At 35.0% G+C, this 27,992-nt stretch overlaps 4 protein-coding genes across 10 annotated transcripts in view; 1 reads left to right on the top strand and 3 right to left on the bottom strand.

The window, feature by feature from the left end:
- megf6b (multiple EGF-like-domains 6b) overlaps positions 1-4,814 on the bottom strand; it is a 119,808-nt gene extending 114,994 nt beyond the window's left edge. For all 7 annotated transcript variants that reach the window (XM_021479907.3, XM_073917117.1, XM_068224440.2 and 4 more), the window contains exon 1: positions 4,626-4,814. In XM_021479907.3, the coding sequence (XP_021335582.1) occupies positions 4,626-4,717 (92 nt within the window). In that variant the 5' untranslated portion in view covers positions 4,718-4,814. The remainder of the gene's footprint in view (positions 1-4,625) is intronic.
- Positions 1-27,992, bottom strand: part of flnba (filamin B a) — a 750,037-nt gene that overhangs the window by 275,656 nt on the left and 446,389 nt on the right. The gene's annotated exons all lie outside the window — the stretch shown is intronic.
- akr7a3 (aldo-keto reductase family 7, member A3 (aflatoxin aldehyde reductase)) lies at positions 12,037-19,296 on the top strand. The gene is made up of 7 exons (NM_001002369.1): positions 12,037-12,341; positions 13,707-13,894; positions 15,043-15,147; positions 15,490-15,586; positions 17,336-17,435; positions 17,542-17,671; positions 18,914-19,296. The coding sequence occupies exons 1-7, from the start codon at positions 12,152-12,154 to the stop codon at positions 19,073-19,075; spliced, it is 972 nt and encodes a 323-aa protein (NP_001002369.1). The 5' UTR covers positions 12,037-12,151; the 3' UTR covers positions 19,076-19,296.
- mrto4 (MRT4 homolog, ribosome maturation factor) lies at positions 19,292-27,103 on the bottom strand. The gene is given in 8 exon segments (NM_001017657.1): positions 19,292-19,732; positions 19,878-19,954; positions 23,173-23,324; positions 23,551-23,618; positions 23,723-23,804; positions 23,884-23,987; positions 26,661-26,719; positions 27,023-27,103. Coding segments are annotated over 8 exon segments (729 nt in total). The 5' UTR covers positions 27,051-27,103; the 3' UTR covers positions 19,292-19,573.

Below are 27,992 nucleotides of genomic sequence, written 5' to 3' on the forward strand. Positions count from 1 at the left end.
AAACATGCAGGTTGGCTATTGTGGTTTATGAGGACTCTCCATAGGCGTAATAAATTTTATTCTAATAAATGCTTGTTATATTGCCTTACCCCACCCCTAAACCCAACCATATACTGTAAAACCTGTGGCAAATTTTGAATGTAAAAAACCTGATAAAAACAATTAAAACAGTTTTAAATTACAAGGACATATGACATGTCCTCATAAAACACCTCGATATTGTAATTTATAGGTCATACTCATGTCATTATACAAATTTGTGTCCTCATAAACCATCAAAACCCATACACACAAACACGCAGGTTGGCTGTTGTGGTTTATGAGGACTCTCCATAGGCGTAATGAATTTTATTCTAATAAATGCTTGTTATATTGCCTTACCCCACCCTTAAACCCAACCATATAAAACCTGTGGCAAATTTTGAATGTAAAAAACCTGATAATAACAATTTAAACAGTTTTAAATTACAAGGGCATATGACATGTCCTCGTAAAACACCTCAATATTGTAATTTGTAGGTCATACTCATGTCATTATATAAATTTGTGTCCTCTAAAACCACCAAAACCCATACACACATACACCCAGGTTGGCTTGTGTGATTTATGAGCACTCTCCATAGGCGTAATGTATTTTATACTGTAAAGAATGCTTATTATATGGCCTTACCTGCCCCTAAACCCAATCAAATGAAACCTGTGGAATATTGTGAATGTAAAAAAAACTGTTAATAATGATTTAAAACCATTTTAAATTACAAGGACACAAAGCATGTCCTCATAAACCACCTCAAAATCGTAATACCTAGGTCGTACTCACATCATTATACAGCTTTGTGTCCTTATAAACCACCAAAGCCCGTACACACACACACAGAGATTGGTTTTTGGGATTTAAAGGACTCTCTGTAGGCGTAATGTATTTTATACTGAAGAAAATGCTTATAACATGGCCTTATCCACCCCTAAAACCAGACCCCTATAAGAAAACTGTTCCGATTTTATATGTGAAAAACCAATAATAATAATTTTAAAGAGTTTTAAAGGACACAATGCATGTCCTGATAAATCACCTCAACACTGTAATTCCCATGTCAAAATACAAATGTGTATCCTCATAATGTATCCACACACAAGCACACACACATCAACCAGCTGAAACTTATGCAGTTTTAATAAACCTGGAATGACAGCAGAACACGCTGTAAGACTGTCAGTTACTCAGACGCTCTATGTCAAGTTGTGCAATAGTGATTGTTAATGCCAATAAATCATCCTAATCATCTCATGCTCTAACAGATGACAAGACACACACATGATTTACACAGGTTATGCTTCCAGACTGATATATTAGTCACTCTGCAAAAATGTTTCATCTGTGAAGCTCCAGGCGATTGTACTCAGGACTGGGATTATGGGCAGAGGATTACATTACAGGGAAGTGAAGCTGTGGCATTTCTGTTAATCAGTTTTATTAAAGCATGTCATAAATTAAATGAAAGAAATGCATTAAACCGCACTGTTTATATACTCAATAAGATGTCTACCTAGACTTTTGTGGCATAATAAACACTTTCGAAATCAGTTTAGATATGCTGAATATACAGGAGGCTAATAGCAAAAATGTTAATGTTTAATAAATGTTTTGCTAACAATCATATTAAAGGGACAGTTCACACAAAAAATTAAAAATTGTCATTTTTAATGATCATCCACAAGTTCCAAACTTGCCTAAACTTCTTTTTATTGTTGTAAACAAAGAAAGTATATTGACTATCATAGTATTTTTGTTCCTATACTATGAATGTCAATGATTGTTTTCTGCCCCTAACATTCATTTAATCATTAATTTTCCTTCGGCTATTTCAGAGGTTGCCACAGTGGAATGAACTGCCAACTATTCCAACATATGTTTCACCCAGCGGACACCCTTCCTGCAGCAACCCAGCGCTGGATAACAGCCATACACACTTTCTCATTCACTCACACACTCATCCACTATGGCCAATTTAGTTTGTGTATGTGTTTGACCTGTGGGGGAAACCAGAGCACCCGGAGGAAACCCATGGGGAGAACATCTAAACTCAGGACTTGAACCAGCAACCTTCTTGCTGTGAGGTGACAGTGCTAACCACTGAGCCACCGTGCCACCCTAACATTCTTCAGACTATCGTGCTTTGTGTTCAACAGGTGAAAGAAATTCATAAACGTTTGGAACCACTTGAGTGTGAAGAAATGTTCATGAAATTTTCGTTTAATGAGTGAACTGTCCCTTTAAGCTAAAACATGGTAAGAAATGAGGAAGCTAAAACCAGTATGTCAAACAAAAATGCATTATTTTGCTAATGTTATGAAATGTGCTTATAATTGCACTGGTCGAAATGTTACATGAAATTTCAGAAAACTGTTACATTTGATCATTCTGCAAACACTATCCCAATGTTACTTTTGGAAATGCTTTAAACAACGAGTGTATACAGTAAACCAAATAAACTCACAGGCCACTTTATTAGGTACACCTTACTAGTACCTGGTTGGACCCTGTTTTGACTTCAGAACTGCTTTAAGTCTTTCAACAAGGTTTTGGAAATATTCCTCAGAGATTTTGCTCCATATTGACATGATAGCATCAGGCAGTTGCAGCAAATTTGTCGGCTGCACATCCATGATGCGGAGCTCCCATTCCACCACATCCCAAAAGTGCTCTATTGGATTGAGTTCTGGTGACTGTGGAGGAGTTTTGAGTAGGGTGAACTCATTGTCATGTTCAAGAAACCAGTCTGAGATGATTTGCACTGTATGACATGGGGCGTAATCCTGCTGGAAGTAGCCATCAGAAGATGAGTACACTGTGGTCATAAAGGGATGGACATGGTCAACAACAATACTCAGGTAGGCTGTGGTGTTGACACGATGCTCAATTGGTACTAATGGGCCCAAAGTGTGACAAGAAAATATGTATTACGCCACCACCAGCAGTAGCATGAACTGTTGACACAAGGCAGGATGGATCCATTGTGTCATGTTGTTGACGCCAAATTCAAAATGTTGCAACAGAAATAAAGACTTATCAGACCAGGCAACATTTCTCCAATCTCCTATTGTCCAATTTTGGTGTGCCTGTGCGAATTGTAGCCTCAGTTTGGCTTATTTTGAGTTACTGTTCCTTTCTATCAGCTAGAAACCAGTCTGGCCATTCTCCTCTGACCTCTGGCATCAACAAGGCATTTGACCCCACAGAACTGCCGTTCACTGGAGAATTTCTCTTTTTCAGATCATTCTCTGTAAACCCTAGAGATGGTTGTGTGTGAGAATCTGCGTAGATCAGCAATTTATCAAATACTCAGACCAGCCTGTATGGCACCATCAACCATGCCATGTTCAAAGTCGCTTCAAATCCCCTTTCTTCCCCATTCTGATGTTCGGGTTTGAACTGTAGCAGATCGTCTTGATCATGTCTACATGCCTAAATGCACTGAGTTGCTGCCATGTGATTGGCTGATTAGAATCTTGCGTTAACGAGCAGTTAGATAGGTGTACCTAATAATGTGGCCAGTGAGTGTATATCCTAATAACATTTTGTTAACATTTCTATTAAGACAATGCTATACTTATTTAGAAACTGTGAATGGATGATCTATTAATGGTACTGAGGAAATGTTTTCTCATAACGGTGGGAGGACATTGTTCACACAACATTAGACAATTACCATTGCACTCAAAAGTAAGTATGCCTAAATAGTGCAAAAGAAAGAAAGAAAGAAAGAAAGAAAGAAAGAAAGAAAGAAAGAAAGAAAGAAAGAAAGAAAAAAAGTAAAAGATAGATAGATAGATAGATAGATAGATAGATAGATAGATAGATAGATAGATAGATAGATAGATAGATAGATAGATAGATAGATAGATAGATAGATAGATAGATAGAAAGTTAAAAAGACAATTCACTTAAAATTTAAATTTGCAGATCATTTACTTATACTCTTATGTTTATAATTTTTTATAAAAAGAAGACAACAAAAGAAGATATTTAGAAGAATGTTGGAACTTTAATAAAGCAGCCAGTGGAATACATATAGGCTAGTATAGGCACAGATATAGAATTCAATGGCTGTTTTTCCAGGCATCTTCAGCTTATCTTCTGCTGTGTTCAATACAAGAAAGAAACTCAACCTGGTTTGGAACAGGTGGAGAATGAGTAAACGGTGACTTTTTCATTTCTTGGGTGAGCGGTCCCTTTAAAACCCAGACAACTCAGAACGAACGAGCAATTATTACACATTGAAAAAAATAATTGTTCATAACTTTTAACAGAAATATAGTTGTGTGATAATAATGACTATAATTAAAAAAAAACTTTTAAAAAATACCTAAAGGAATCAATAATATGGTTTTTAGCATCGCGAATGTTTCAACCAAACCTAGTTTGTCTTTAACATTGAGAGAACATTGTCAGAGTGTTTTGAGAACGTTCCCTTTTAACCGTACGGCGTCTATGCGCCAATAAATAAACCGGTAGACGCGATGATATTTGTATTTCAATGAGATTCATATGCCAAAAACATTAACATGAGCACAATAAATGATTGTGTAAAGTGATCCAAAGTGAACAGTAAAGAGTTACTCACATGTGCGGCTTCAGGTCCTTCCCGAGACGCGATACTGCATTAATTCCATCAACTAGAATGATTAAGGAAAGTAATAAATCCACGTTCTTCATCGTCTGTACTGAAGGAGTGAAGTAAACACGTATAAAAGTTGCAAACACTCTACTGTGAGCTCATGCTGGCGCGCGTGCGAAGAGCCCGATAGTTACTGGATGCTTGGATTTGCAGGCAGATGACAGGAGCAGACTGAGATCCTCCAGCCCTCAGGACACTAAAGAGGGAATGTCCTTTCACAGGAATGAGACACACTCAAGACAACCTGAAGCTGCTCTCTGTGGTCTCCTTCAGGATGACTTGCAGCGGAGAGAAGAGGTCGTTATTTCCGCTTGATTTACCGCGTCACTTCAGAGAGCATCATTCAAGAAGACACTGATTTCAGAGTCAAACCAAGATTATTTTGTAACGGAAGCATTTTTGTCTCGTTCATATACCATTGAGAAACAGCCACATACCTTAATGTTCCAGTGACCGAGCTGACAGATGTTCTCTGATTGTTCTTTGATCGTTTATGCAATTCGTTCTATTTTAGAATTTACCATGAGACTGTTGCGTTTGATGGCTCGCCGAACATTCTTTTGATCGAGGAAACGTTCTGTTTTAGAATTTAACACATATTTAGAATTTACTTTCTAACGTTCTCTAGTTTTGATTTCATCGTTGAGGGAATATTCTATATTAGAATTTAGTGTGGGATTGAATGTTCTCAGAATGTTATTTGATCATTAAGTGAATGCTCTATTTTAGAATTTACTAAATATTACAAGTCTGTTATTTTTTATGTTCTCTGAACGTTCTTGGATCAATGAGGGAACGTTCTGTTTCAGAATTTAATAAATTCTAAATTTTGACTGTTCTCTGATTGTTAAAAGAATGTTGCATATGGAATTTATTTTAGAACGTTCTCTAAAGGTTTTTAAGGTTGAGGTAATGTTCTCTTTAATGATTTGGCAAACAAGAACGCTACTTTTGAATGTTCTCGGAATGTTCTTTGATCATTGAGGGAACATTCTTTTTTTAAAATTTACCAAATATTATGAGTCTGTTACCTTTGAATGTTCTGTGAACATTCTGAGATCAATGAGGGAAGGTTCTGTTTTAGAATTTAATAAAAACATGGGATTGTTACTTTTGAATTTCTCTAAATGTTCTTTCATTGTTGAGGGAACGTTCTGTTTTAGAATGCATCAAACAACAGGAATGCCACTTTTGAATGTTCTCTGATCATTGAGGGGATGTTCTATTTTAGAATTTACTAAATATTACACGTCTGTTTATTTATGTTCTCTGAATGTTCTGGGATCAATGAGGGAACGTTCTATTTTAGAATTTTGTAAAAACATTATGGGATTGTTACTTTTGAATATGCTTTGATTGTTTAGGAAATGTTCTATTTAGAATTTATTTTAGAACTTTCTCTAAATGTTTTTTCAACGTTGAGAGAATGTTCTATATAATGATTTGGCAAACAACGAGAATGCTGCTTTTAAATGTTCTCAGTATGTACTTTGATCATTTAGGAAATGTAACAAATACAGTACTACGAGGTGGTTACATTTGAATGTTCTCTGAGCATTCTGAGAACAATAAGGGAACATTCTGTTTTAAAATTTAAATAAAACATTATGGGATTGTTACTTTTGAATGTTCTGTGATTGTCAAGGGAATGTTCTCTAAATGTTCTTTCATTGTTGAGGGAGCGTTCTATTTTCGAATTTAATGAAAACATTATAGGAGTGTTACATTTGAAGGTTCTTGCTCGTTGAGGGAATGTTCTTTAAATGTTCTTTCACTGTTGAGGGACCGTTTTATTTTAGAACTTAGCAAACAACAGGAATGCTTCTTTTAAATGTTCTCAGAATGTTAGTCATTGAGGGAACATTCTATGTTAGAAATTAGCGCGATAATGCTGCTTTTGAATGTTCTATGAATGTTCTTTCATAATTAAGGGAATGTTCTATTTTTAGAATTTAACAAATATTATGAGCCCGTTACTTCTGAATGTTTTCTGAAAGTTCTGAGATCAATGAGGGAGATTTCTGTTATAGAATTAAATAAAAACATTATGGGATTGTTACTTTTGAATGTTCTTTGGTCATTAAGGGAACATTCTATTTTAGAATTTTACTAACTTTATGAGTCTGTTGCTTTTGAATGTTCTCTGAATGTTCTGAGATCAATGAAGAAAGGTTCTATTTTAGAAGTTAATAATAACATTATGGTACTGTTACTTTTGAATGTTCTTTGATTGTTGAGAGAATGTTTTCTAAATGTTCTTTCATTGATGTGGGAACATTCTCTTTTAGAATTAAGCAAACTACGGGAATGCTACTTAGAATATTCTCTTAAAAGTTCTGAGATCAGTGGGGGAAGAGTCTGTTTTAGAATTTAATAAAAACAATTGATCGTTCTATAATTGTTAATTTTCTTATGTTATTTTTTTTTAAAACATTTTCTGAATGTTCTGAAATCAATGAAAGAATATTCAGTTTTAGAATTTAATAAGGTTGAAGGAACATTCTATTTTAGAATATATAAATTAAGGGAATGCTACTTATACATGTTCTTGGAATGTTCTTTGATCATTGAGGGAACGTTCTATTTTACAATCTAACAAACATTATGGGACCGTTATTGATTGTTCTCTGATCTTCTAAAGAATGTTCTATTAAGAATTTACTTTCAAATGTTCTCGGCATGTTCATTGTTGGAAAAACATTTTAGAATTCAGCAACGAATGGATATGCTACTTTTGAATGTTCTCTGAATGTTCTTTCATGACTGAGACAACATTCTATTTAAGAATTTAACACATACTTTTCAATGTTCTCTGAACATTTGTTATAAGATTATAAAAATACTACAAAAATTGTGTTTACAATTAGACATTTTAATGATTACATAGCACAAACATTTTTTTAAGGTTACTAAAGAATGTTTGCTTATAATACATTTGAGATGCCTATGCCGGCTAACCTGCAAGACAAACAAATAATAATTAATTAATCATTTTGTGTTCATAAATAATAAATAGCGCAACAGTAATATTTTATAATGTTCTTAAAAATTACAACAAAATAGTCACTTAAAAAAAATCATTTAAATAATGTGTTTGCCTTTTTAATTCATCTTAATGTTAATTTGCTATTTATTCACAGTATATTTAGATTATTTTCTTATTTTAATTCTTATTTTTTTTATTCTTATACGTTTTCCCCCAAACTATTCATACTTTTTGTCATTTATTATTTAAATATGTCAATGATTTTAATTAGCCTACTTCTACAGTTATTATTAATATTAAATATAATTAATATTTTTGTTATAAATATTAATAGACCAAAATATGATTACAAAAAGTAAAAAAAAATAGCTACCGTACTTAAAATTCACTATATTTCATACTATTAATCACATAGATTTCCTTAAACAACTTTTATTGTTGACTATTTATTCATTAATAACTATTTACCTTTTTGTACACTTAACATTTTATCCTACACTGAAATAGCAGCAAATCATCATGGATCTCTCATATTCCAGAACTGTAGTGATTCTCCTTGAGGACAAGTCTGTATGCATGGTAGACACAGAGCTCTGGAGGTCAGCGCTGGGCTCAGAGATTCAGAAGAAACCAAACCTGAATACATTCCAGAACAGCACTGATCCCACAGAGGTCAATGCCAGCCGGGGTCAAGACCTTCGCCTTCAGCACACCTATAAAAACATCTGCTGGCGTTCAGACACGTGGACCTGTCACTCTAAGAGGATCAGGAGGACATTCCTCCAAGAATATACCTAATAATCATCATCATCAAGATTAATACTTATAACAGCACAGAACTAAACACTACATTCCTCAATCTTCACAGATCATTTTTAATGCCATTTATTTAGAACAAGAGGCTGTTTTTGTATCTAGTTTACATACTTTTACATTGTTTTATAGATTTGTTAAGGAGTTTTTCCATAACATTTATCATGAATTTCCTTACTGAATCGTTTAACTAAAATATGAACGGTAACACTTTATTTTGATGGTTCATTTGAGTATGACTGCTTAATATCTGTTGATAAACAGACATTTAACTGACTATAACAAAACTTTGCAAGTACATGTCAACTTACACTAACCCGAACCTAACAGTCTACTTATAATCTAATGAGAATTAGTTGGCATGTAGATGTAATGTAACTTAAATTCAACAAACAGACCATCAAAAAAATGTGTGACCTTATGAACTAACTAGAACTACACCAGCATCCTATATTTGATGCCTGATATGTTGAATATGTCCCACGATGATGTGATTTTACCATATATTTTATTATTTTCTCGTTCATCCATATAATCTACATTTAAAACACTAATAAAGGTGACTACCTGGTATGTTTTATGTACAAGTAAAAACAACATTTATTAATTTTAATAAAAATGGTTACTCTCTGCTTTTGATTTTGAGCATTTGAATTAGGGTTATGATCATATGAAAGACATGAGAAAGTTCAACCAAAACTGATCATTTACTCACCCTTAAGTGGTTCTAGTTTTCTCTTCTGTTGAACACAAAATATATTTTGAAGAAAGCTGAAAATCTGTAACCACTGACATCCATGTAGGCACAAACAAATGGAAGTCAATGGTTACAGGTTTCTGGTGTTTTTCAACATATCTTCTTTTGTGCTTACCAGAGGAAAGTAACTCATAAATGTCTGAAACAAGTAAAGGGTGAGTATATGATGACAACAATTTTTTATTTGAGTGAACTAACCCTTAAAATAATTGCAAGTTTGCTGAGGACCCCTGGTGGAGAAACAGGAGTATTGTCAAGAATTTTGTTCTTGGAATTTAGTTCATCTTCAGGGCCCGGTTTTTCAAAAGGTTTAATCCGGATAAAATTGATCCGGATTTAGTAATCCCTTTTTTGCGATCCATGATCACGTAATCCAGCTTACTTTTTGAGCCAGTTTTTTAAAGCAACATCGGATTGGATCAATCTGATCCGGATAGGAACTTTTCAGGATCACTAAATCTGGATAACCAGTGCTCAAACAGGATAGGACATCACAATGTAGAACTATAGATATGTAAAGAGCGACAAGTAGAATAGCCAGCGTGGGGCCAATATAACTTTATTTTTATTTGAAATGAAAACTAAGAAAATTTAATAATTATTAAAATAATAATAAATAATAAAAACAAGAAAAACCCCACCCCGTTCTCTTACAGCAGTCCACTCATCTGAGACCTACAACACTGTACATTGAGGATATTTATAATGAGTTTTAAATATAGATTTAAATAAAAAAAAAATACTTAATGTCAAAAACTCCATAATAACTTCAGACTTTCTCATCTGATGTGGAGAGAGCAGCTTGTCTGAGCGTAGCCTTTAGGAGGCGAATCTCAAGTCATTGGCCTTGGTTTGCTGCAGTTTGGTTGGAGTCAGTTGTTTCTCTGCCAGATGAAGCTGTGCTTCTGCCCTTTCAGTCTCTTTTTGCAATTGTTGAAAGAGATTTCAAAAATCAGCGATTGCCATTCTTTGCATTTTTTTTTTTTGTTATTCTGTAATCATTGCATGCATCACTAATAAATATTCTAAAAACAAAAATATTTTCCATTGTGATGAATATATATATCAATTAGTGACAGAATAAAATGTATTGTTTCTGGTCAATTTTGACAGCTGTTTGCTGTAGGCCTATACTGAAAGCCTAAATATGTTAAAGTCAATAATCACTATAGCCTGACAGATGAACAAATAAAATTAAAACCTTATGAATAAATAGTAATCTCGTGAGATACTGCATGATCCAAATATAGTTTTATTTAATACATTTTTTAAGTTTTCATTACATTTTGGGCATAAAATCCACGCTAAATCCACCCTTCTGGTGGGATCAGTTTAATCCAGGTTTTTTGGATCAAAGTGGATCCAAATCCTACAAAAAAGGTCTGAAAAACCCAAAGTAAAGGTTTGATCCGGATCAAAACCAAGATTAGATTACGTGATCTTATCCGATTAGGTAATCCGTTTTTTCTTTTGAAAAACCCATTTTCAAGATTTGATCCAATCCCTTATCCAAAATCCTAGTGGATTACTTTTGAAAAACCGGACCCAGGTTATACAGAGAATCGCATTTGAATTAAAAAAAGTGACATTGAGAATGCCTGCATAGCTTTGACCAAAAAGATAACACCAAAATATCTTTCGACCAATGGTTGTTGAGGACATGTTCTATTTTAGAATTTTACAAGCATTATGGGAACTTTTTACTTTTTTAATGTTTTCCAAACGTTCATTTGTTGTTGAGGGAACGTTCTATTTATGATTTTATAAACATAAAGGGAACGTTATGCTTTTGAAAGTTCTCTAAACAAGCGTTAGTCTTTGAGGAAACGTTTTACATGAGGTTACTTTTGAATGTTCTCTGAATGTTCATTGGTCGTTAAGGAAATGTTCTATTTAAGAATTCTACAAACATTGAGAATGCAATTTTTGATGGTTATCCTAACATTTTTTGATGTTTGAGGAAACGTTCTATTTTAAAATTTTACAAACATAATGGCAACATTATAATTTCCAATGTTTTCTAAACATTCATTGGTCGTTAAGAGAAATGTTCTATTTTAGAATTTTAGAAACATTATGAGGATGTTATTTTTTGATGGTTTTCCTAACATTTTTTGATGGCTGAGAGAACACTCTATTTTAGAATTTTACTAACATAATGGGAAGGTTACTTTTGAATGTTCTCTGGACATTCATTGGTCGTTGAGGAAGCGTTCTTTTTTAGAATTTTACAAAGACTATGAGAATGTTATTTTTTATGGTTTTCCGAACATTCTTTGATGGCTGAGAGAACACTCTATTTTAGAATATTTACAAACATTTTGGAAATCTTACTTTTAAAGCTCTCAAACATTTATGAGATTATAAAACCATTAAAAGAACAACGAACAGCTATTGTGCTAACATTTATAGAACATTTTAATAACACTGAACAAACATTTTTATGCTACTGAAATAATGTTTGCTGATCATTACTATGATATAAATATGTCAGAAAATCTATTTAAACTTTTAAGTTATTACACAAAAAAAAATCTGGGTTGGTTCAACCCAAATAAAGTAAAATATGGACAAACAATAGTGCTGGGTTAATTTTTGGAGATCCATTTATAGCTCAATAATAAATCAAACGCTTGGGTTTGATATTTTCACCAAAGTGATGAGACAAACGATGAACTTTGACCGCACAGATGTCCACCTCCTCCTGCTGACCAATGGCGTCCCTCAATCCCTCTTCGTTTTTGCTGAAGTTCAGCACTTTCCTCCTGGTCCCTCAGTGATCGCGTGTCCTTCGCCCTGGTTGTAATTCAGTACAGGAACTTTATTATGCAGAGCGCAGCACGAGCAGGCCTGAGTGCACTTCACCACAGATTGCACTGCAGACTCAGAATAACTCAGATTAAACAGCTCCGCAGCATGTCAGGCTCCAGTATCCCGGTCACTCTGCTGGGCACCATGGCGTTTGGTGGACGCGCAGACGCGCACATGAGCTCGCAGCTGGTGCGTGTGTTTTTAGAGCGCGGCCACAGTGAACTGGACACCGCGCTGATGTACAATGACGGACAAGCGGAGAGCATCATAGGAGACATGCAGCTTCCAGAAACAGGTGGAGTATTCTGCAACATTAAGTTAGTAATTGTGTACTGTAGGGAGACTGATCTGCTCAAACATGAGTGAACTAGTGGATAGATCACATGACAAGGGGAAGGCACGTGACGTTTGTAAACGCCAATGACTGTAAGCACGCGGATTTTGTTAAGGGATAATGACAAAGTAAAATAAACACTTTAATCATAACTGCTACCCAGGTAAATTACAAACTTGCTAAATTTAATAATAGTATTTTTTTTATTTAATCCAAATAAACATTAAGTCATTTCTATTGGGTTGACGTTTCCTATTTTGTAAATAAATAAATAAATAAATACGTATATGCAAACTTTCGTATATGCCCAAAATTGCATTATTTGGTTACACTTTGAGCCTCGACCCCTCACGCTGTAAATTATTATTATAAATGTATAGCTTCTTCTTGCTTTAGAATTGGACATGCTGATGTAAAGTTCCATTGTAAAGGAATTTATTAATATTATTTATAATTATGTATTGCAATGTGTTTTATTAATCATAATTTTATTGAATGCTTTAATACTTTAATTTATAGTTAATTTTATTTTTTATCAAATTATTTTAATTATTATCCAATTTTAACATAACTAGCTAGAAAGAAAGTCGCTGGTTCGAGCCTCGGTTGGGTCAGCTGGCGTTTCTGTGTGGAGTTTGCATGTTCTCCCGGTTTCCCCCCCCAGTCCAAAGACATGCGGTACAGGTGAATTGGGTAAGCTAAATTGTCCGTAGTGTATGAGTGTGTATGGTTGTTTCCCAGACATGTGTTGTGGCTGGAAGGTCATCGTTGTGTAAAAACATGCTAGATAAGTTGGCGGTTCATTCCGCTGTGGCGACCACAAATTAATAAAGGGACTAATAATGAATAAATGAATGAAAAACTAACTAAAGGACTTTCAAAAGTAAATGAAACAGTGCAAAAACTATATTTTCCATAGTATGAAAACTGGAAGTAAATGCATCAAATATACTAGGATCTAAATCAGTACGAAATTAACACAGAATCATATTAAAGGGACAGTTAAACAACTAAAACAAATGATATTTTCTCATTATTTACTCACACTCAAGTTGTTGTAATAGGTTTGTCTTCTGTTAAACACAAAACTAAATATTCTCAGTAATATTGTAAATAAAGCTCACACCTGCTTAATAATCTCCAGTAGTCTTGAACATCTTGGTTAGTTTGATCAGGTGTGTTTGATCGGGGCTGGATCAAAACTGTGCAATGCTGCGGCCATCCAGGAATCCAGTTTGAGACCTATTCAAAGTCTAAAGGGGAAGTATGTTGTTAATCGTGCTCAATGTTCAGCTGTAACGCTTTGATTTCATCTGTGTTCATCAGTTCGAATCGCGACCAAAGCAAATCCCTGGGAAGGAAAAACGCTGAAACCTGACAGTGTGAGGAAGCAGCTGGAGTCGTCTCTGAAGAGGCTGCGCAGACAGACTGTGCAAATCTTTTACCTGCACGCTCCAGACCACCAAAACCCCATCCAGGACACACTACAGGCCTGCAATCAGCTGCATAAAGAGGTCACCATTTATATTATAACATGGTCTATCAGACACACTATCAGTCAATAGTTTGAGATCAGTGATGCTTTTAAAAGAAGGCTGTTCTGCTCACCAGGGCTGCATTTATTTGATCAGACATACAGTAAAAATATTAGTACAATTTAAAACACTTATTTTTAAAAATTGTGAAATATTTGTTCAATTTAACGCACATTTATGTTTTTAAATTGTGAAATGTTTATACAAATTAAAATACATTTATTTCAAAATGTAAATATTTGTACAATTTAAAATACAATTTTTTAAAATATAAATATTTGTACAATTTAAAATACATGTTAAATTTTTTTTAAATATTTGTACAATTTAAAACACATTTAATAAAAAAAATTGTGAAACATTTGTACAATTTAAAATACATTTATTAAAAAAAGTTTAAATATTTGTACAATTTAAAATACATTTATTTGAAACAAAGTGTATAATATTTGTACAAATTAAAAAACATTTATTTTTTAAAAATTGTGAAATATTTGTACTATTTAAGATACATTTTTTATGTGAAATATTTAAATAATTTAAAATAATTTTATGTGAAATATTTAAATAATTTAAAATAAATAAAACTTAATATAAAATTTGTACAAATTTAAATAAATTTATTTTTAAAATTGTGAATTATTTTTACAAATTAAAAATACATTTATAAAAAAAAAATTGTCAAATTTGTACAATTTTAAAATAATTTTTTAAATTGTGAAATATTTGAATAATGTAAAATATATTTTAATAATTTTAGAATACATTTATTTATTTTAAAATGTGAAATATTTAAAAAAAAAATTTAATTGAGAAATATTTGTACAATTTAAAATACATTAATTTATAACAAATTTTTAAAACAAAGTTTGCGGATGTTCGTTGGAACGACGGATTTGGGAAATGCCAAAATAACAAACTATTTTTGTAACGACGGAACTTGCGACCTTAGTTGGCTAATGATGATTTTCGGAAACGCACCCCTGTTAGTTATTAATAATTTAGATAATCTGACTGACCTCGATGCCTAAAGAAAACAAAAGCTGTGATATTACACAACTCATCATTACACAAACAGAATCCACCATGTTTACTACGGTATATTGAGCTGTTTGTTTAATGTTTAGGGCAAATTCGAGGAGCTGGGTTTATCGAACTATGCATCATGGGAAGTGGCTGAAATCTACAGTATCTGCAAACACAATAACTGGGTGCTTCCTACTGTATATCAAGTAAGTGGATGAACCATTAATGTCAGGGAACAGTATGAACTAATTGTAAAATCTTCAAATCTGTCTGTAAAGTACTGCTTAAAGGGCCAGTTCACCCAAATACTGAAAATTCTGTTCTTTTTTCTTCTGTTGAACAAAGAGGGAGATATAATAGGAAGAATGTTAGAAAAACAGCTATTGACTTGCATGATATTGTCTTGTTCTTATATTATGGATGTCGATTGCGGTTTTCCCAACATTCTTCAGAGTATCTTCCTTTTGTGTTTAACAGAAGTAAGAGATTCATAAAGGTTTCATTTTTGGGTGAACTGTCTCTTTAAGTAATGTGGTTTTCTTGTGAAGGGCATGTATAATGCAACCACGCGCCAGGTGGAGACCGAACTGCTGCCGTGTTTAAGATACTTTGGCATTCGCTTCTTCGCATACAATCCACTGGCAGGTAATGCATTTAATTTACTGTTTATAATATGGTTTTATACACTCACCGGCCACTTTGTTAGGTACACCTTACTAGTACTGGGTGGGACCCCCTTTTGCCCTCAGAACTGCCTTATCTTTTGTGGCATAGATTCAACAAGGAACTGGAAATATTCCTCAGAGATTTTGCTCCATATTGATGTTAGCATCACACAGTTGCTGCAGATTTGTCAGCTGCACATCCATGATGTGAATCTCCAGTTCCACCACATCCCAAAGTTGCTCTATTGGATTGTGAACTGGTGACTGTGGAGGCCATTTGAGTACAGTGAACACATTGTCATGTTGCTGAAACCAGTCTGAAATGATTTTGCGCTTTATGACATGGTGCGTTATCCTGCTGAAAGTAGCCATCAGAAGATGGAGACACTCTGCTCATAAAGAGAAGGACATGGTCAGCAACAATACTCAGGTAGGCTGTGGTGTTGACACGATGCTCAGTTGGTACTAATGAGCCCAAAGTGTGCCAAGATCATATCGCCCACACCACTACACCACCACCACAAGCCTGAACCGTTGATATAAGGTAGAATAGTTCCATGCTTTTATGTTGTTGATGCCAAATTCTGACCCGACCATCCGAATGTGTCAGCAGAAATGGAGACTCATCAGAGCAGGCAACGTTTCTCCAATCTACTATTGTCCAGTTTTGGTGAGACTGTGTGAATTGTAGCCTCAGTTTCCTGATCTTAGCTGACAGGAGCGGCACCCGGTGTGCTTTTCTGCTGCTGTAGCCCATCCGCTTCAAGGTTGGACGTGTTGTGTGTTCAGAGATGCTCTTCTTCAGACCTTGGTTGTAACGAGTGCTTATTTGAGTTACTGTTGCCTTTCTATCAGCTGGAACCAGTCTGGCCATTCTCCTCTGACCTCTGGCATCAACAAGGCATTCGCGCCCACAGAACTGCCGCTCATTGGATATGTCCTCCTTTTCAGACCATTCACTGTAAACCCTAGAGATAGTTGTGTGTGAAAATCCCAGTAGATCAACAGTTTCTGAAATACCGTCTGGCACAAACAAGATTTGCCACGTTCAAAGTCGCTTAAATCACCTTTCTTCCCCATTCTAATCCTCGGTTTGAACTGCAGCAGATCATCTTGACCTTGTCTACATGCCTAAATGCATTAAGTTGCTGCCATGTGATTGGCTAATTAGAAATGCATTAACAAGCAGTTGGACAGGTGTACCTAATAAAGTGGCCGGTTAGTGTATTTGCATATTCACATTTAATTAATCAAAAATGCAGTAAAAGTTTGGAAACTGTCTTTTTAAAAATGTTGAAATATTTCTACAACTTAAAATAATTTTTTTTTTTTACTCAATCCACTTTATAATGTTATTTATTCCTGTGATTCAATTCTGAATTTACTTCAGTTTTCAGTAAAGAAAATAAGCAATGAGCAGTGAAATTAAAATGGTAGATAAAATGGTAGAAATTAAAAGCATTGTGTTTCTAAAAACATATTTTTTTATCTTAGCAATTTCTTAGCCTTTTTTATCGCATGCATTAGTGTAATAAAAAAACTTCAATATTTTGTAACAATTTTTTTAGCATGATTTTTTGGGCATTTTATACATTTGCATTTATTTTTTACATTAAATCAGACGTGATGATGCACAATAAATTACACGATCATAAGTCAAATTAAATTGCTTTGTTTTTTTAATGCATTTTCTTATACTGTAGCTCTTCTATACCGTCTCTTCTCTCAGGTGGACTTCTCACAGGTAAATACCACTATGAAGATAAAGACGGCGCTCAGCCTGCGGGTCGATTCTTCGGCAACAATTGGGCTAATGCTTACCGGGACAGGTACAATCATCTCAGAATTTAACACTGAGGAGTCATTTTAGACCTAAAAAGTTGCATATTATAACTGTACCGTTATTAAAGCTGATCAATGGTATGACATGTTCAGATACTGGAAGGAGAGTCATTTCCAAGGCATTGATGGTGTACAGAAAGCTCTAGAATCAGCGTACGGTTCTGAAAAACCCAGCCTGACTTCAGCTGCCATTCGCTGGATGTATCATCACTCTCATCTGAAGGTGTGCAATGCATTCACTCATCAACGTTTGCATGATTTCATCTTAACTGATTTTATTGATGCTGAATTTGGAGGATTTTTAGTCATGTACATGAAATTGCAAAGGTTTCTTTTCGGCAGTGAAATTATGATGCACTTCATAGCGCAAGAGATTTCAAATCATTGTTAGGCTAATGCAATTGGCTTATTCTCCATTGCGAATATGCAGTATTAGCAGTTGCAAATGTTTAGAAATGTTTGTATTAATGCCTGCAATAATGATTATGAAACACGTCTTCATGCTAATTTACTCCCTACTTAACATGCGGTAATTCAGTGACAAATGAAGGTTGATTAATTCAAATTATAATGCACTTATTCATTCATTTTCCTTTGGCGTAGTCCCTTTATTCATGAGGGGTAGCCATTCCAGAATGAACCACCAACTATTCCAGCATGTGTTTTACACAGTGGATGCCCCTCCAGCCACAACCCAGTACTGGGAAACACTTATAGAAACACACACACTCATACACTACGGCTAATTTAGTTTATTCAATTCCCCTATAGCGCCTATTTTTGAACTGTGGGAAACCCACGCCAACATAGGGAGAACATGCAAACTCCACACAGAAATGCCAACTGACAGGACTCGAAGACCAAGCTCTCTTAATGTTAACTAAGGTCATTTCCAATTAGCTATAATCTGTTTTCAGTGGCAAATAAAAGCTTGATTTCTTAAGTTAATAAGCTCATAATTGGTAACACTATTTTGATGGTCCATTTGAGTATTAGTAGACTGTCTGCTTAATATCCGCTGATACTGCTTCTTTAAAAGACATTTAACTGACTATAAGACACTTTGCAAGTACATGTCAACTAACACCAACCCCAAACTAACCATCTACTTACAATCTAATGAGAATTAGTTGGCATGTAGACGCAATGTAACTTAAATTCAACAAACGGACCATTAAAATAAAGTGAGACCTCATAATTCAAGCCAAACATACATATAGCATTATCATTCATGCGGTCTAATACTGCACTGTAAAAATATGACAAAGTGTACCTAATAAAGTGGCCGTTCTTATGAGGTTTTAACCCTATACACTCTTTAAAATATTTACTAAGGCCCTTTACTATTTGGTTTTAAAGATGCAAGTTTCAGTTACAAAATAAAAACTCAATTTCCTAATCATCCCATAATGCACATCATCCAGAGGTTTTTAGATTTCTAACAGGCAGATGTGTGCTGTTTCAGGGCGATCAGGGCGACGGGGTGATCATCGGGATGTCCAGCATGGAGCAGCTGAATGAAAACCTGACAGCGGCGGCTGAAGGTCCGCTTAAACAGGAGGTCGTCGACGCTTTCAAACATGCCTGGGAGGTAGTGGCTCATGAGTGTCCAAACTATTTCCGCTAGACGAACCTCGACAATAAAGCAAACAATAATCATAACAAGACTGATTTATAAGAACTCATACACAGAGATCACTTTACTTTTATAGTGTCTAATTATTGTTTTGCATGATAACTTAATTTGGAGCAGCATTCAGCTTCCTAATAAACACTGGTATAAAAATGGTTCATGTTTTACGTTTTTTTCCCCATGAAAATGCAATAAAGAATAAGTGGTATCTGTGGGATCACTGTTGTTTGTTTACTCGTTGCCAAAAATGAGTTACAATAACTTATAATGAACAGTTAGAATAGCACAGATCACGTTTCCCTCAGCCGTTCTCTCTGTGCAGTACAGAATCTTGTATTAATGTAGAGACAGTGAAAATATAACCTCAACAGTGTGCAGAAGACAGTAAGTCTCACTAAAGGAACACTCTTTAAAATAAAGTGTACATGTTCATGTCGGATCAACACATACAAATGTTCATGGCAGATAAAGTCCATTGTGTGTGTGCAGGTTTTATTCACTCCCTTCTTCGCCTTCTGAGTCTTCATCCTCTGCTTCTTTAGTCTCATCATCATCATCACCGTCTGTCAGCTTCTCAAACTCCCCGGATTCAGAATTCCACATGCACTTAATCGACAACTTGAACTCCGCCATCTCGAATCCAAAGAGTTTCTAAATTAAAAATAAAGATTTGAAATAATGCTTCAATTTAAGAATGAATGCCTTCTTTAAATTCAACATCATATCCTAGGCAAATCATTTGTTTTAAATGAGAAACACATATCAAACTGCAAAGTAACAGCAGCCCTACACTCACCAGAATCCGAGCCTGTTCAGGTGTGAGTGTGTCTCCCTCTTTACACACTTCAAAATCCTTTATCAGCGTCACCACACCTGCAGACAGATTAATATCATGTTAGTACTTTATTTTGTCCTCTAATGCAATCCTTTAAAGCTAACATTTTAGACGCAGCTAGAATGGTTTCAAAATTGATATCTTATATAGTTAGGCATAGGCGGTATCCAAATTTTGATATGTACAAACCTCCTCCCTATTTACCCCGGTATCCGATATTACTGTGCACAATAATAAAATTATGTTGTAAGGCTCAGACAGCGTCACCAAACTGTCAGCTTGTGCCTAAACCATTCAAAAATTGTACCGTATATGCGACATTAGGTTCACGGTCACCTGTTTGTGTTGTTCGTATTAGAAATCTGTGCAGGACGCTCTCTCATTCCCATGCACGAACACACAGAGAGAGACACTTCAGTCTTATTTGAATTTAAGAATAATTTTAAATCCTGCAATGTAACTCTTCAGATGTTGTTTTCTTCTCGACTGTAATGAAGTCCATTTAGAAGTGTCATTTAAATTAGGGCTGCTCGATTTTGGGAAAAATCATAATCACGATTATTTTGGTCATAATTGTAATCTTGATTATTTAAAACGATTATCAGTTGAAGTCAAAATTATTAGCGCTCCTGAGAATTTTTTTTTTAAATAAATATTTCCCAAATGATGTTTAACAGAGCAGGGAATTTTAACAGTATTTCCTATAATATTTTTTCTTCTAGGCTTATTTGTTTTATTTTAGCTAGAATAAAAGCAGGTTTAAATATTTTGAAACCCATTTTAAGGTCAATATTATTAGCCCCCTAAGAAATATATTGTTTGATTGTCTGCAGAAGAAACTACTGTTATACAATGACTTGCCTAATTACACTAATTAAGCCTTTGAATGTCACTTTAATCTGAATGCTTGTATTCTGAAAAATATCTAGTAAAATATTATATACTGTCATCACAGCAAAGATAAAACAAATCAGTCATTAGAAATGAGATATCAAAACTATTATGTTTAGAAATAAGTAAAAAAAACAACTTATTTCCATGAAACAGAAATTGGACAGGAAAAGGGTTGCTAATATTCAGGAGGGCCAATAATTCTGACTTCAAGTGTACATACTGTTATTTTCCACCCTGCAAAGAAAAGAAAAATAAATAATGTAATGTATTTTTTATTTAGTGCCATGTCAGCAACCAAGGCTATCTTCATGGCAGGAATCTTTCAACAATAAATATACAATTTAAAAATCAACAAACAAAATAAAACATAAATTAAATAAGATTTTTTGTGTTAATACATGATAAAAATTCTAAAATCTTTTCGGGTGTTACTTTGTCAAAAATGTCCTTAAAAGAGTTCATTTCATAAAAAGTCCTTCTGGAATCAGTAAAAGCAGGACAGTCCAGTAAAATATGTTTTACAGTAAGATGAGTTTTGCAATACAAACACTGAGTAGGGTTTTCACCTTGGAGCAAAAAACCATGTGTTATTCTCGTATGCCCAATACGACATCTGGTAAAAACTACTTGATCAAATCGATTCTTAAAATGTCTTAAAATTCTGTGTGAAACTTCAGGTTGGATTTCATGTAGTTTATTGTTTTCTAATGCATCCCATTCCTTTTGCCACTTGTTTAAAATGTAAGCGTTGATAAAAGGTTTCATCTCTGACGGAGGAATTTAGCATTTGTTCACTACTTGCTTCAAAGCATCTTTAGCAGCTGCATCAGCTCGCTCATTGCCTAAAAGTCCGACATGTCCTGGAACCCAGCAAAAAATGATGTGATAAAACTGATTTTGTAGTTGGTGAACTTTAGTTAAAATATTATCAATCAAAGGATGATCATTCGTTGAAGATTCCATAACTTGGAGGCATGATTTAGAGTAGAAAAATAAATACAATAGACAACAAACTGTGCTTTAAGCATCTTTACTGTAAGAAAAACACTTTAGCTACAAAAATCCTTCAGTCAAGAGCAGAGAGGGATTTTCTCGTTTTGTTTGATTAATGATAAAAACAGGCGGCAGCAGGAACATGGCGCTGTCTCTAATGATTTCTCTTTCACGTGTCTTTTGATTCTCAACTCGTTTGTTTATTACACAAATGAGGGTTATTATGAATAATCACTCAGGGCTCAACAATAAGGACTGCCCGGTGGCCCAGAGCCAGCGTGACAGACACTTGGGACAGTAAACCGGATCATTACTGGCCCGATTGGGACAGTGCTGCCTTGTCACTAACATTTAGTTTGTCTGTGACTATTTATCAATTACTTGCATTTTAAGTTTTTGCTTTTAAGTCTTTAAACACTACCTTCTCTGTGATGTCGTAAACACTGTATTGCTTTCCGGTTCCTCTTATCTGATTGAGAATTCTATTTTTTTCCATAACCTGGTAACAACCAGTACGGCGAAGAAACAGCAACATGGCGGCAACATCAAATTCTAAGGCTAAAAGAAAAAATCTGTTTCTAACGTCTTGAAAGCAGAAATTTACGTGTGAACAATGCAAAAAAAAAAAAAAAAAAACACAGCCAAGTCAGCCACCCTCTGTTAAATAATTTCAAACCGCAATAAAATACCTCCAGATTTTCCATACTGCTCTTTTTGTTTGCATAACACTTTTATTTACAATTTTTTTAAGTATTAAAATTCTAGATTCAGAGACTTTATTTTTGACACATTATTTAAAATATGCATCTAAAAAAATAGCTATTAACTTCCCGTTCTTTTTTTGGTGGGGCCAGTGAAAATTTTGGCAGGGCAAGTAAAAATCAGAACCACTGGCCCGATCAGACCAGTAGAAAAAAGCCTTAGCGTTGAACCCTGTCACTAAACACCGCATTTTGACACCTATTTGACCATTAAAGCGCTCATGTTAAGATGACTTTAGATGTCTGCGCTCCTCTGCTTGACTCAGTGTGCAAATGAGACCGAATGCTGACCGGCCGCATGCTTCTGACTGTGTGCGCGTGCTGCACACACACAAGCGCGCGGTCTTTCGTGCTTTTAAGAGCAACAAACGTGTACAGCTGTAAAGGGGGCGGTATATGATGCAATAATCGTTTATCTCGATTAATGCTTCTTCATTATCATTTGAAGCCGAAATCGAAATCGGATTTTCGATTAATTGCACAGCCCTAATTTAAATTACATAAATCAGTGATGTGTGTGTGCACTTACAAGTGTGACAAATCGTAAGGCACACGATAAATAATGTCCAACTTATTTTTTGTCGCGTTAAGATGCTTTAAAGGTTTACCTTTCTTCAGAGCGGTCGGGAGGCCGAGCTGTCTGAGCTGCGGCTCCATTGAGTGTGGAAACTGATCCAGCGGACCCTCATCCAGAGTCACCGCCATGCTTGCTGTGTTTCCAGCACGAGCATAATCCACCTCTTTAAAGTTCCCGAAATATCTGTGGAAAGACATTTCATTTAGGTCTATCAAAATACATATTCATAAATAACGTATTAATAGATGTCGTTAGATTTGGGAAAGACAGAACTAACACTTCTACAAGTAAACACATACATTTTTAGACTCAAGTTGAAAATAGTGTTGCATATTCAACCTTTAGGCATCAATTCAGATCATCAAATCATATTAACTGGTTTCTGAATTTCATTTAAATAAATACTTACTCCTGCACTTCATCTTTAGTTTTGTTTGTGAACAAAACCCCCACTTCCCCTCGGAGAAACCTGCTCAGCTGCAAAACAAACCAGACGACTTGAATAACTGCTGAAAGCTCTATATTACCCAGCGAGGCTCATAAAATTCATCATTAAGCATGGAAATCTGGGTCTGACATACTTTATGCAGGTTATCTTTGTATTCGTCTGTTGGTCCTTTACCCAGCGCAATCATCATGACTTTATTCTTACCGAAGAAGAACCTGAAAAATCCAACCCAAACTCTGCATTAATCCTAAAATCATAAAACAAAAATCCTCAAAAGTGCACACGTCTTCAGACCTGCTATGCTTCCAGGCCGTCCTGATGTCTTTCAGTTTGTTGTTTCTCATGTTTTCCACTGAGAACACAAACACGTATCTGTAGATGTCTGCACATTTCCGCAGCTGAGAGCAAGAGAAGTGGAAAAAGTCATCTTAAAATCAGGGGACAGATCGAATGGTGATACAATATTACTAGAACAAGTGCATATATTATGATGGACATCTTTGAGTAGAAACAAACTATATGTAATCTGGATTAAGTAGGCCTGTCACTATATCCGTTTCTGTTGTACGATTACATCAGTATACAGGGTGGGCCATTTATATAGATACACCATAACCACTTAAACTCTGCGGACCCGGTGACGTCATCGACTTTCGCTTTCAGATTTAAAGGGCTAGCGTTGCACTAGACCCCCGTAAGTGGTGTCGTTTGAAAGTGTAGAATCTATATTTTATGCACATATGCATCACTTTGGTTTTTATCCTACTGTATAAAAGTTATTTACACTTAAATACCCAGTTTTTGGATTCCCAAGCTGGGTATTTTACATTGGTTTATTTTTATATTTTTCATATGACACATGTACAAGTTATAGCTCAAATGAAAGCTCTTGCCGGAGCTCATACGGTTCTAGCATTCTTTTTACTTAATTATATTCATGTGCCAAACAGTTGTTGAATGAATTGTGGTGTTTCCATGGCGCAGAAGTGAAAACAAGACATTCATAATCAATAAGCAGCCCCAGATAGCACAGACAGCTGTCATCTATTATCTTATGCTGTGCGCTTCAGGGCTATTTCTCCTCTGTTTTTGAGGTGATGTGCATAAGTAATCCTTTTATATGTCTGACGTGGTCCAAACATAGTGAATTATGTTTGATCAAACAAAAGAATAGTGAAATATGAAAACAATGATCGCTCCCTGTGGCTTGTACAGCACCTCTCATCAGTTGGAATACAATAACTTTTGCATAGATTATGGTAGAGACCTTTTTCTTTTTTCCTATGATTACAAACATGTGCAGGAACCACCAAAATTAATTACAGCACGCTAGACCACACAGAACCTAAAAGGTACACTTTCAAATTTAAGTTTATAAAAAAAAAAAATACAAAAAGCGCCTCTTTTTTTAGGTGTTTATTATAACACAGACAACATATACAGTTATTTTAAACACTTTCAACGGTGTTTTATAAAAATTCAATGGGTTTTCTTTAAAATGATACCAAATTTTTGCATTTACACCTCTGCATGTGGATTTGGGAAGCTTTTAAATTTGGGTAGGCAAAATCCAGGCGGAAATCCCAAAATAACAGCAGAGTTTAACTGGTTAATAAAATGGGAATGGTTGGTGATATTAACGTCCTGTTTGTGGCACATTAGTATATGTGAGAGGGCAAACTTTTCAAGATGGGTGTTAAACCTACACTAAGGGACTCTACATGTCTACCAGAGGGTTGCGGAGCATAATAAGGAAACTAAAAATGAGTTGGATCATTCAGAATCCGTTCAACCTGATTGAGGACACAATTCTCGTATAAAACGTGATAATTAAAATACTCATTGTGCCTAACAATTTTCCATCCTGTCTTTAATAAATGCATCAGCTTAGATTTACACTGTACAGATATTGAGGTAAAGTTGGTTTTATATTCGCACATTCAAACTTTCCCCTTAATAATATAATTTCATAAAAGTATTATTTGCAAACTCTAAATAGTGAAATCATATTAGCAGCAAATGACTATCAAAGTACAACATTGTTCACAGTCAAATAAACAGTGTTGATGATGTTTTCAAGTCATACTTGCATGCTAAATCCGATCGAATATTCAAAGTAACATGGTAAACAATATAGAGACTTTTAAATGGACGAATGTGCGCCACAGCCATGTCACCCTGCAGCCCAAGACCGGTTACTCACTGAAGCTAAGCAGGGCTGAGCCTGGTCAGTACCTGGATGGGAGACCACTAGGGAACACTGCTGTTGGAAGTGGTTTAGTGAGGCCAGCAGGGGGCGCTCAACCTGTGGTCTGTGTAAGTCCTAATGCCCAAGTACAAAGTGAAGGGGACACTACACTGTCAGTGGGCGCCGTCTTTCGGATGAGACGTTAAACCGAGGTCCTGACTCTCTGTGGTCATTAAAAATCCCAAGGCACTTCTCGTGAAAGAGCAGGGGTGTAACCCCAGTGTCCTGGCCAAAGTCCCTCTATCAGCCCTTACGATCATGGCCTCCCAATCATCCCCTCTCCACCGAATTGGCTCTATCACTGTCCCTCCACTCCACCAATAGCTGGTGTGTGGTGAGCGCACTGGCGCCGTTGTCCTGTGGCAGCCATCGCATCATCCAAGTGGATGCTGCACACTGGTGGTGGTGTGGAGAGACCCCCCTCATGATTGTGAAGCGCTTTGGGTGTATGGCCATACACAATAAATGCGCTATATAAATACACATTACATTACATTAAAATATAAAACTCACTTTACCTCTATTGTACAGACAGGTTGCCAATCACACTGACAATGATACCATACCTGACAATGCTTTATAAAACAACATCATAAGCTTCTTGTTGACTCCAAAAAGACGTAACCAATATAAAAATACAATATCTGGTGTAAACAAGAGCAAATCCACTCTGTGTGTGTTTTCCATTTAAAAGAACTGTCAATGTAAATGTCCAAGTACTTATAGTTCTCTGACTGCGTAATAGGATGGTATACAAAACCAACTTTACCTCAATCAAGCAATATCAGTCCTCCAAAAGAAAGGATTTAAAAGTCATACTAACCTCTTCAATCAAGTTTTGTTTGGCTTCCAACCCCTTCTTGGTTGTTTTGGTTAAAGAAACTGTTAAAAGTAAGATAATAAACAATGTTGGTGTTACTACAAGGCACAATAACACGCACATCTGCTTTAATAATCTTAATAAATGAGATTAAGCAATAAACTTCAGTTCAAACACATGCATTTGTGTCTAACTTATGAGTAACAAGCGATTTTTCTCAGTACTACACCAGCTCAGATGTAAATACACGTCGAATATCTGACAGGTTTCTTTCATTTAGCTGCTACAATGAATGCGGATTATATGTCGAGTAATTTAATTCATAAAGTGTCAAATTCATAGAGTGTAAATTATAAAACATTTACTTTTCTTGTCTCTCTTGGATTTCGGCATGGTTCTCACGTTGTGCTGTGTGTTCCTCTTCGCTTAAAGAGTGCTTCACGAACACCGAGAGATCACAGCGCCGTCTACTGGTCCGCGCTCCTGCACTCATGAATATTAATTAGATATTTGGACGAACTCTATTGGAGGGTTAGCGTGGGGTAATTAATATTTATGAGCTCAGAGTTGCATATGTTAAACGATACACTTTATTGTTAACCAACAGGAGGCGCCGAACGACAGTGTTAAACATGCCCCAAAAAAGGCTGAGGAAAAAAATAAATAACAAAAAATATGACTAATATTTGTTATATATATTATTTAAATTATATATTCTTTGTATAATTAAACATTACAATTAATATAAGTATTTATTATTTTACTATATTATTTTTTTAATATTTATTTATTGTTTGTTTGCTATATTTATGGCACATTTAAAAATCACAAATGTTGACAATAGCAGGGGTGTAGATTTAGCATGGACTGAGGGGACACGTACCCATCAATATCCACTGACAACTGAAAAGTCCCCACCAATAGTTTAATTTGCGGAGTGAATATTATAGACATGCAAAAAGGGTTAAATCACATTCTATTATTATTAACACCTATATATAAGACATGTTTCATTTGCACTATGGCTAAAATAAACAGAAGTTTTTAGTAAACTCTCTCTTTATCAGGTAATAAGCATTATACTATTTAATTTATATTTATATTTATTAATAATACATTTTAGTATAGCATTATTATTATATATTTTGGGGGTTGAATTCACCAATCCCCACCAATGTCAAAAGCAAACCTACACCCTTGGACCAAAGTGCTTTACAAATCAACCAACACGCAAAATCTATACATGTAAACAAAATAAAATTAATTACAATTAAATGCTAGAGAAAGAAGATGATTTTTAAAGTGAGATTTAAAAGCATCAAGGGAAGAGCATGA

Source organism: Danio rerio, chromosome 11, assembly GCF_049306965.1.
Source record: "Danio rerio strain Tuebingen ecotype United States chromosome 11, GRCz12tu, whole genome shotgun sequence".
NCBI classification, from domain to species: domain Eukaryota; kingdom Metazoa; phylum Chordata; class Actinopteri; order Cypriniformes; family Danionidae; genus Danio; species Danio rerio.

Bases quoted from the DNA above. Each gene is read 5' to 3' on its own strand.
- akr7a3 (NM_001002369.1), top strand. From the start codon at position 12,152: ATGTCAGGCTCCAGTATCCCGGTCACTCTGCTGGGCACCATGGCGTTT. The intron at 12,342-13,706 runs GTGGAGTATTCT...TGTGTTCATCAG, and splicing joins CATGCAGCTTCCAGAAACAG to TTCGAATCGCGACCAAAGCA. The intron at 13,895-15,042 runs GTCACCATTTAT...TTTAATGTTTAG, and splicing joins GCAATCAGCTGCATAAAGAG to GGCAAATTCGAGGAGCTGGG.